Source organism: Dermacentor variabilis, chromosome 1 (assembly GCF_050947875.1).
Source record: "Dermacentor variabilis isolate Ectoservices chromosome 1, ASM5094787v1, whole genome shotgun sequence".
NCBI classification, from domain to species: Eukaryota; Metazoa; Arthropoda; class Arachnida; order Ixodida; family Ixodidae; genus Dermacentor; species Dermacentor variabilis.
Window position 1 is genome coordinate 119,150,827 of NC_134568.1, and position 11,370 is coordinate 119,162,196.

Consider the following 11,370-nt stretch of genomic DNA (forward strand, 5'->3'; position numbering starts at 1 on the left):
TACTTTTCGTCTGGTTAGGTTCTGGTTGCCGCGCGCGATGCAAAATAACTTCTTGCCATCCTTCGTCCGGTTTCAGCACCCAACCGCACAGCAACGAGGCATTTCGGCCCTCCCGGTAAGAAATTATCGCAGCGATGTGCATAGCACAACAGGCGAAACGCGCGCACTTCGCCTGGCGCGCAGGAACTTTCATGGCGGCAAAGGGGCGGAGCAAGGTCACATGTCACCGATCAGCCTATCGCAGGAGTTGTCGGCTGGATCAAAGCCTGTCGGTACTTTTAAACGATTGAGGGACTTTAGACGCGTCTCGTTCCGCAACTATCCTCACGACGCTTGGCATTACGTAGGTGTCAACACTGGTTGAGTCTCAAATTTTTTAGTTTCTTAGGATCGTACGTTTTCCCAAAATGTATGAACGAGGCTCTACTGCATATGAAAACTAGTGTAGTAGATAATGGAGTCATGAATAGAATTACTTTGAATGTTCACAAATCGATTCGTATAGTTGATGCATCCCTACTGAAAACATTACACTGTCGTGAAAATGTGAAAATACCGCACTTCTGCCCAGTTGGCACAAATGGTACTTGAGTGGGCGCAGGCAGGAGCAGGCAAGTCTAATAGTAGCAAAATGGTGTAAATGGTGCATTTGGACCATCATTGCCTTAATCAAAACCACTTATTATTGGATCCAATAAGGTGCGATTAATGTATCTGTGTTGTCTCGGACATGAAGCTCTGTAGAAGGCACAACTCTGCACCAGGTGTTTCAGTGAAGACATTCTCAAATCTTTTCATAACCCATCTTAAGCCAAAATGCAATGAAAGGCAGAAAAAAAAAAGGAGTAAAGGAAGGGAAAACAAGGAAAAAAAAAGCACAGTAGAGGAAAAAAAAGATTTCTTTTGGCAAAAGAATACTTGTAGCTGTACACGTTAAAAAGTAGGCAGTAACTGCAACTAGTTCTTTAAAATAGCTTAAGTTAACCAACTTTTATATTAACGTAGCACATATATGTAATTGTGGAACGGAAGACAATGGGCGCTCAAAGCATGTCCATTTAATAGCAATGCTGAAACGAGGTTCAGTTCCGAGATATGCACCCCAAAAGTGTTCCAAATACACTTGCATTTCATATACGTAGCATCTTTCTACGGTGCCTACAGCCTTCCTTATGTACCGAGAGAAGAAGCTACAAGGAACACCCATATTTTTTGTCACAGGTATGAAGATGAATGTCAAATTAAAAAAAAAAATCTTAATTTTGGAAAATTAGTAACTGCTGTAATCTAAGGATTCCTACTAAATTGACATTTCTTGAGCATTTGCTGGTTTAAATTCTGTAATTAGAGCATGTTTCCATGATGCATTTTAAATGCACGAACCTGCAGGATTGCAGGTTTTATCTTGGCTGCTTCTAGGAGACGAAGGAGCTGGTCTTTGTTGAAGTTGCAGACACCAATGCTCTTCGCTAGCCCTTTTTCCACGCATTCTTCCAAGGCCTGTACAAAAACATGACAGTAGAAAGAAAAAGGTAAATAAGGACCATTATGTAGAGCCGAACAGCTCCGATGATCGAGCTTCTAAACTTACCTCCCAAGTTTCAAGGAAGTCCACATCACTAAAGATGAAATCTCCATTTTCATTACGAGGAAACATATCACCACCTTCCTGCACGGAACAGCAGTAGCACCAGTCACCAACAAATATTCCCTTAGACAACACTGCCACAAATATACTTAAGCCATCTAGAAGCCTTGCAATATGTGACCTCTGACAGAATAAGCAAGGAATTGAGGAAAATAGCTGATGTCATTGCAAGCTATCGCACAAGCAAAAGAGTTCCAAGACCATAGAAGGTTCAGTTCCAGCAGGAAACTGCTTGCAGGGAAGTAGGTAATTATTGCTGGAAGTTACTTTCGAAAATGTTAGCGATTACAATAACCATTGACTCGATGCCATATTGCTGTTGTTTCCTTTTCTATAGCAGTTACCAAGTGGAGGAAGTCCCTCTATGGAGGGTTTAGCCCAGGACAGCCTTAACGTCTGCCATCACTTAGAGATGGTGTAACACATGCAAAGATCATGTGGCACGCCTGAAGTTCTGCTCATGCATCTACAGTGGATGCTCACCATATGATGTGGACATGCCCCAGAATCGAAACTAATGGTGAAAAAACACTTGGAACTGTCCAACTATGTACTGACCAACATAAAAGGTAAGCCGGATATCTCATGGACAATAAGTTCAAGTCTCTCTTACAGTATATGGCTGAAATGGGTTTGCACTGTCAAATTCGCTCCATTTACTATTCTTTGCAACAACCCTTGCAAATTGGTAGGAAAAGAAAAAAAGAAAAGGGTCAATGCTTACTTAGGTTGCAACTTTTATATAGATGCAAAACACCTTGAGTGGGGATTAAACTTGTAGCCCATCACTGCAAGAACATGCTACTCTTTGTGCCGTGATGGGTGCTGCAAGGGCTTTCAAATATTCCAAGATAAAGGATACACTTATTTTCTCAAATAGATATGCATGAGAAATGACCATACAAGGAGCTGAATAGCAATAGCATTGTGCTAAGCTGTGATTTGTTCTATGTGTAATTCTAGCAACAAAGAAGACTTCATCACAAAACAAACATTTCATACACAAAATTTGCAGAAACTATCTCATAAATTCCTATAACCACAGGAGGCTTTTTTCACTCTCACCTGGTAGCCCATTGGCCAGTGCATGAGATAGAGGTCAAAGTACTCCAGGCGCAGCTTTTTCAGCGACACCTCACAGCACTCAAACACTTTGCTCCTGCTGTGGTAAGTGTTCCAGCACTGAAATGTTGCAACATTGTTCATTTAGTGCAGTGACTACTTTGATCATACAGAGCCTGCAGTGTGTTGTTTAAAGTGATGACTAAAGAAAATATATCAGTTTATGATGACTGTTGTATACCATCCTACACACAGCCTTGTTTGTTTTCAACTTTCTGCAAGATACCTAAACACAATACTAAGTTGGCCCCACTTATAACGCACCTGGTTGTCATGCAAATTTTGTTTGTTACATTCATGTGTTTGCTGAAATTGTACCTCCTAAAATAAGGTAATGGATGTGTCAAAAATTTATTCTGGAAGAAAGAAAGAGGGACTTCAGTGTTAACTATATTACCGCGGTGTTTAAGTTCTTTACTGTAGAGAAAGGCTGACAATCAGTGACAGCCAGCTTCACATTTTTGTTCTATCATTACCGATTTCTCTATCCCTAAATTTCCTGAAGAAAACCAATGTCTGTGCGTGTAGCTTTGAGGCATCAATGCCTTTATTTGCATGGGGACAATTAGTGAGTGAACAGCTTCAGAAAACCACTCAAAGGGGTCCTGCAACATTTTCTTATGTGATACATAAATCACATATATGGTAGTAGAGTCAACTGTTGGCGTAAAACAATACCAATCCACTGATATCAAAGCTGAGCAAGCCAACTTACAGACGGGCAGAGATCCATTACATTACAGTCCCGTCAATATGTCTGTGTCCATTAGTCTCCAATCCACTATAAATGAAAAGTTGTTGCAAGGCTTCCACAAGAGGTGCTTCTTATAAAATACCATAAATTGCTTTTCTGAGGCATTTACTTGTCAGTTCAGCATTCATGTTGCACAAGAGCTTTTATCTCTGAGAGTTGATAGCCAATACTATTGCCGATTTCAACAAACCATGCTTCCCAGAAAAATTATTTCCTTTTGTATCTTTATAATGGTGATGTTTGTTAAGAGTGCCAATGTTATAATTATTACTTTACATTAAGTAATAATTATTGACTTTAGAGCCAGTAATTATTGAATTTAAAGCAAATATTTATTACTAATTTGCAAAGACTATGCCACACTTGGAGTATGAAACTACAGAGCTTAAGTTATTTGACTAGTTGAAGCCCATTCGCATGAATTTCAGCAAAAACAAGTGTCCTTGAAGGAACTACAGGTGTTAAACATGGGCCTTAATAGTTTTCTTTGTGCTAAGGCTCAACCACATGGTTAGAAGCTGATGCTATCTCCACATCATAAGATGATGCACAGAAGGCAATGCCAGGATGTGCTGACTGTGTGGCAGTTTGCCTGCTAACTTTCTCATTGCTTCTGCAGGGATGCCAGTGAAAAGCATGAGCACTAATGTGCCATGTGCTAACTGGTGGGCAGTGAGAACTAAGGCTGGAGCATCACACAGAATGTCAATCTTCTTGAGTGAAGAATGTGCTTGTTACACCTGAGACAGTGCCACTGCCCTCACGCAGATCACAGTATAGCAGCAGTACTGCCAATTTCATGACCACATGTTTGTTATGAATGGGGTCGTTATACATCATGCTAACATGTATTTAATGAGTGCAGGAAATGTATAAGCCATTACTTACTTTTGGATCTCGAGGGAATTTTAATTTTATTACCGGCCATTTACATCAGGTTCTCACAGAATGTTGATAGTATAAAAGGTTGCAATGCCGGTGGCCAAAAGTAGCCATAAACTAGTCATTTATTGAGTGTCTAGGAGAGCAAGCTTAGTGGGATCAGCTATACAAGTCAGCAATACTAGCAGTGATTCCTACATGCCTGATATATTTTGTTTATACAGTGTGCCCTAACTATCATGCACCAAGATTTAAAAATATGCAAATGCCACATAGCTGAAGAGAACCAAGGTAATGTTTGTCATTGCTTGGGGATACGCAAGAGTTTGTTTGCATTCCGCCTAATTGCACTTGAAATGGACTTAATAAACTTCTCAAATATTATAATTAGATGAAAAGTGTCAATGAGAAAATTGTAGAGCAAAATGAAAAACTCCTAATACAGCTTTCTGCTGCTCAATACATGCTACATATAAGTGTGTTCTGAGCGTGAAAGAATCCTGCAAATACACGCAAAATGCCTCGAGTGGCCAGTCGCATGGCAATTTTGCGTGTATTTGTGGGCTTCTTTCACACTCGGAAAAACTTATGTAGCATGTATTGAGCAACATAAAGCTGTATCGAGAGTTTTTCGTGTTACTCTACAGTTTTGTCACAGACACTTTTCATCTAATTATATTTGAGAAGTTGATTGACTAATTAATACTAATTATGTAATTAAGCAGAATGCAAAAAATACTTAGTATCTCCAAACGATGGCAAACAACATTACCTTGGTTATGTCCAGCTATGTGGCATTTGCATATTTTTAAATCTTGGTGCGTGATAGTTGGGACACCCTGTATATTTGATTTTGCAAGACTGGTGGCAAATGAAAGCCAGCTCTGGTTTCACTCTGGTCATTCCACTCTATTACATTCACATTCCATCTCATTCAACTAAAGAATAGGGCCATTGTGGAATAATAACATGAAACTATTAAAACTGCAATATTCAATTTGATCCATTATGTGTTAAGGTGCCCACTGAGAGATGGCTCAGTTCACAGTGAATACAGAAATTCTTGTCTACTACATAGAATTACAAACACACAGGTGGCCAGATAGCCAAAATTATTCCACAACACTTCACTATGACATCTCTTGCAACCCCAGCATAGTTTTATTACCCCATCAGCATGCTGAAGAACACTTACATATTGAAAAATTCAATTTCTTCTTTCAAAATGCATATGGCAGGCTTCACTAAATGCTGACCTTTTTCGCAGTATTGGTACTTTTTAGTATTTGATATTGCTGCACCCGTGACAGCAGTTCTCGTATGGCCATAAACCCCAATGAATGTTTTTGAGAACTCATTGCAAGTCATAGACCACAGGTGGGGGTCTATGAATTGTCTAGCAGTAGAGGATACATAACTTTTATTTAAATCACAATGATGGCATAATTTTTTATATTCTTTCATCCTTGTTCAAACTCTTATTTTCTTATGTGATAGTGCTGATGTGCCCATCCCCACACTAAGAACTGCACACACTGTGCACTTTTTCATCACTACTTCTCACAAACTTGCTTTCACAAATAAAAGAGTACTGCTTCTCAATTTTACTATGCATAATAAATGGCAGTACCATCCATTATGGACTAATTTTTTAAAAGAGATTAAGAACTTAAAAATTATTCACACACTAGCCATGAAATTTCGTATAGATATTCAAGCAGCATGTACCTTCCCAGTGATCCAAAGGTCTTTCCTTTCCACAGTGCCATCCTTAATTTTGTCTTCAATTGCTCTTCCAACTTCTTCTTCATTCTGGTATGCAAATGCGCAGTCAATGTGCCGGTACCCTGCATCAATGGCAATCTTGACAGCCTCATACACCTGACCTACTTGAGACTGTTGAGTGAAAAGAATACAGCAGATCAGTTTAGTTGCAGGGCAATATGTACTATATGGTGTTTAGAAAAATAGCAAATGCGCCCAGCACTATAACACCAGAGCTCTAAACAAAACAGATGTTGACTGGTTTACAAGGTCTTCTAAATATATCTGAAATGCACCGTCCCACCTCTGCACCACATTCACCATCACCCAAGAGAAGACTAGCAAGACTATGTCCAGTGGTCTCTACTTATCTTCAGCAGGATACATGCTGCACCCATGAGCATTTACACATTAAAAAAAAACGCTTGCAACTCCAAGTCCCAATGGTTCATGCCAATAGGAAAATGTGTGGTATAAAACTAATCACCTTGTGGGAGACCTTTACATTTTTCTTTTTGCCATGGTAAAGTAAAGTAAAGGAAAATTAAAATATTTAGTCACCTTGATGGCCTTACAGGCAGGTTCTAGATTTACTGCAAGAAAGAGCAGCAGGACACGAGAGAGATTAGCTCTATAAATTTAACAGAGAAGCAAGTCTGACGTACACTCCTGTAGCTTGCTACTCTTGCCGGGGGGCACCACAATGATCATACGAACATGTACCGTGCTAGAGGTGGCCTTTGTGTAATTGTCATGTCATGGCTGCCATACTCACCTTTAGCAAAATGTTCCAAACAACCTCAAATTTACGTTTCTTTTTGACAGTGTGTGGGCTGTCATGACATCGATGTATTTGCAGCAACAGCAGAGCAAAACAAGACAATGTTGCACTAATTAGCTCATTGCTCAGTAATGAAAGAGCACTATTTAAATGTGCACAACATAACACTGATTGCATACACAGTTATGTAAATGAAGGAGTGGGAATGAGGCACTTTTGCAGCGTTCAAAATCATGGTTTGCTTGCTTGCATGAAAGGCTAAACTTATTCACAGTATATGGCTGACTAATTCTTTTCGTTCCATTCAAATGTGAAGGTATTCATTTGCAAATTAATCAACAATTTTTAGAATCTGAATGGTTTCCAGATGGGTAAGCAAGTTGAATGAGTGAATTATAATTCTCCGAGCTTGGTAATATGCATGCATTCACGAGCTAATAAACAGTATCAAATCTGAAACTTCTCAATGTGGAACAGCTAAGTTTGCTTGAAGCCAGCTGCTGTCCCACATTTCCACTGCAGACTTCAAACAGTTGTGTGCGCATGGGATCATAAACTGTGGCACAGTTCCAGCACAAGGCACTGCAGGAAATTTTCCATGTTCATATGACAAAAATATGGAAGAGTCTCAACAAATGTGGGCAATATACCCCCCTCCCCCCCAGCGACACGCTCCTCTTATGTCAACCTCCACTTCCTGCGCCATAGAGAGTAGCATGTAGATATATGGTCTCCACAACACTACATTTCTCACTCCTTGATTTACGGGGTCATTAGATCAGCTGAGAATAAAAGATTAAATGTGGTATCTAGTTTGCTAAACCATCTCCTTGAAATCTGCTGCACAAATATGCTTTATTTAAAAGCAAAAGTAGAGAATGATATCAAACTCCAATATGCACATCATGATGCCTTTCATATAAACACCAGCTTCATGCTCCCCTTCTGCAACACATATAATGACAGCAAAAACTGTGCCACCTTGTAATGAAATAATACTCTGGATCACATCAATTTTATATCGTACCTAGATAAATATTATAGCCATGTTTTATCCCTTTGCACTCCTTTTTGTAAATTTATTATACGTAAATTTTGTTTGTACTTCTAATTGGGCCTTAGTGTTCTTACCGTTAATAATTATCCATTAATCCCCATTAGCCCTTTTTCAAAGGGACGTAAGGAAAAGACCTATATCAATTTAGACTGATAAATAATGCCTTGGAAACTAATTTTCTTTGGTGGAAAGCTGCAGGTTATTAATGGAGAGAAGAAAGGTCGAACCACAGTTATTTAATGCTAACGAAAAGTATTAGAGTGGTAAAGCTTCTCAATTTTGAACCTGAATCATGTAATTAATAATGTTGGTCTGCCATTGCAAATTTCACAGCACTTTTCTATATTGGGCCCCTTTTGTGAAGTCCACAAAAGTTGTCAGGTTTAGTTTCTGCTTAGACCATCAGAACAGTGTCAACAGCAGGGGCCTATTTAATGTCCACAGCAGAACTCCCGCACAAAGGCTTCTCCCAGCAATCTTTAATTACCCTATGTCGCATCAGCCAACTTCAATCTATGCCTGAAAACTATCAAACCTAATCATGCCAACTAATGTTCAGCTGCCCTCAGCTACGTTTCCCTTCTCTTGGCACTCATTCTGTTAAATGGAAAGAACACCAGTGTACTTACTCTATGCATAAACATGACCTACCCAACTACACTTCCTCTTATTCTCAACTAGAATATCAACTACCTGTGCTTACTCTTTAATCCATGCTACTCTCCTCTAGTCTCTTTAATGTTATGCCTATCATTTTCTGTTCCATCAATGTACCCCTCTTTTTATTGCTTAGCAGTCAACTACTAGTGTATACTAAATGCTATGAAAATCTACGATATGAAAAGAAGCGGAAACTTAAAGGGAAGCTGAGCTGAAAAAAAAGTGAGGTTTCAGTGAATTAATATAGCTTTTTCACCCCCTGAACATGAAAGTCATAGTTTAACAGGCCGCAAGTTGCCACAAGTTGCTTTATTTTAGCAAAAACAAGCAGCAGCATCTGCGGGAAACGCCAGAGGCCGGTTAAGGGGATCTGTTTGCGAAGACAATCATGACGTCATCCTCGGTATTGGCAAGGCACATGATTAGAATAAAGCACTTGCGTGAATACTGCGTTGACGTCATCGTCACGCCCAGTCTTTCTCCGCTACACCAGGCACGCAAAAATTTAAACAGTGATTGCGGAGCTGCTACTCGCACAATCAAGAAAATAACTTCAAGAGTTGAATTAAACAGTGGCAGCCTTCCAAACCCCCATAAATCTTCCGATTCTAAAACCTCTTCTGCTTCCCTTTAAAGTGAGGTAGTTCCACAGATGCTGCACCTCTCATGAAACACTGCTTCTTAAAATACTTTTTCCATACTCGTACATCCACAAAGAAGACAAGGGCAGTGAGCATGCTGTTTGAACAATTGGTATGTACAGATATAGCAACAAGAATTCCACAGTGTGGTGGTGTAACAGACATAAATGCATAAATTTTAACTATGTCCGCATGGCCATAATTCAGGCAGGGTGGTAGAGAAGCCCAACTTCGTTGTGGAAATTCCATGCAGTGCTTGTATGTGCAGCTTGTGGCAAGTGTGTCAGAGAAAGCTGCCCATTGATCACACATATTGCACAAAAAACCCTGTACCACAACAAATTCAGAGGTTTTATGTGCCAAAAACCATGATATGATTATGAGGCATGCCATAGTGGGAGGACTTTGGACTAATTTTTACCATCTGGGGTTCTTTACCCAAAGCACAGTACACAGGCATTTTTGCATTTTGCCCCCATCGAAATGAGGCCGCTGCGGCCGGGACTGATCTCATACCCTCGGGCTTAGCAGCACAATGACAAAGCCACTACATGAGCCATCACAGTGGGTTATGACATCTTTCAAGAGAAGGTAGTAGTATAAGGGGTGACTCACACTCAATGGATGTGGAAAATCACCTGTGTGTGACATGTGCAGTTTTCTGCACACCTATAAGCATGCGGGAGGCCATGCAGGTTGAGTGTAAGTCACCTCTAAATAAACTGAAAGGTTGCAGCTTTTTTTTCTAGTTGAAGGAACTAATGCAGCGACTGTAGTGCACGCAGTGAATTACGATTTCCAACTTGATAGCAGTGTAACGTAAACACAGTGAACGAATGTGATATATTTTAGTTGGTTATTCATTTTTTTATGGAACAACTCTGCCCCCTTCTGCATTCAAAATTTAATTAAAATGTCTCTGGCATTTCACCTTGCTAGGTATACATTTCCAAAAGCATGATGAGAAATACATGCTCTATATGATGCATATGAGGCACCCTTAAGAAAAATACATTTTAAAGAAGAGGCACACATGCCATGTGGCCACTTCCATTAGCTTATACCGTTCACTGCCTTACAAGTTTAACCTAGCCAAAATAAACTAAAGAGGCAAAAGGGTACAAAGAGTCTCGCTTGGACAGCACTAGCAAGAACCTACTAAAACGTTTAAGAAAGTCAAGCGCGTATCAGCACTTCATATTACCATGCTTGTAAGTTGTACGACAATGTTATACAATCAAGACATGAGGTTTAAAAATTGATGCCAGTCATGCATGTTCAGCATATACGTATGACAATTTCGTAATATCAATCAGCAGGTGTTTTACACACAGAATACGGCATGTGTGTATGTTAGCAATGCTGCGATAATTGATATGGCAGTTTCGGCAATTGCAAAATAAGGTTATCCGCCACTTCGCATACCATTTAAAAAGCGCGCCATTTCTTCCAAGACATGTTTTGTACCTTCCAAGTTCCAAGGCCGATTGCAGGAATCTTGTGTCCCGATGAAAGAGTCACGAGGGGAACCTTGCTTGCCATGTCGCCGCGTAGACTACAGAAGTGCGTCTGCCAATGGACTGGTTCCGGCACCGAAGAACCTATCTGTCGAAAGTGATGGCGCTTGTTGGTTGGCGGAACACGGCATTAAGTGCATGCAGCAAGAAAACATTGATTCGGTGGGGCCAAATATTCTAGCGAACGCAAAAGCAAAAAAGAAAGACACCCACCAACACGAACTATACAGAGGCGCTTCCTTTTTACTGCAAACCGCGACGTAAACCAGCGGGCGTACACAAGCACTCCGAAGTTCGCCGGCAGCACATAGAATAAAGAGGCAGCAGTCAACTGTCGAGACTAGCAAGCGCTACTTGCCAGCGTGGTTGGCGTGGTTGTGCGTAACGCTTTTCATGAGCAGCTGTTGCCACTGCTGCTTTGCGTTACCCTAATTTTTTTTTTTTTTTTCTGATAGCTCGGTTTGCTCGGTGATTTTCGCCACTTCACCAAAAGACAGATAAGCTAAAGAGAGAGCGAGATAGAATTGAAGAGGGAAACGCTAGG

At 40.2% G+C, this 11,370-nt stretch overlaps 1 protein-coding gene across 5 annotated transcripts in view; it reads right to left on the reverse strand.

Annotated features, from left to right (window-relative positions):
- LOC142583703 (aldo-keto reductase 1B-like) overlaps window positions 1–11,317 on the reverse strand; it is a 43,646-nt gene extending 32,329 nt beyond the window's left edge. The window contains exons 1-6 of one of the 5 annotated variants that reach the window (XM_075694193.1): window positions 11,185–11,317; window positions 10,777–10,910; window positions 6,135–6,302; window positions 2,714–2,830; window positions 1,592–1,669; window positions 1,384–1,500 (exon numbers count right to left, since the gene is read on the reverse strand). In XM_075694193.1, the coding sequence (XP_075550308.1) occupies window positions 1,384–1,500; window positions 1,592–1,669; window positions 2,714–2,830; window positions 6,135–6,302; window positions 10,777–10,910; window positions 11,185–11,221 (651 nt within the window). In that variant the 5' untranslated portion in view covers window positions 11,222–11,317. Of the gene's footprint in view, window positions 1–1,383; window positions 1,501–1,591; window positions 1,670–2,713; window positions 2,831–6,134; window positions 6,303–10,734; window positions 10,753–10,776; window positions 10,915–11,039 lie in introns of those variants that run through there. The other 4 variants (XM_075694203.1, XM_075694209.1, XM_075694197.1 and 1 more) reach the window with 4 other exon arrangements.
- Window positions 11,318–11,370: the final 53 nt, after the last annotated feature.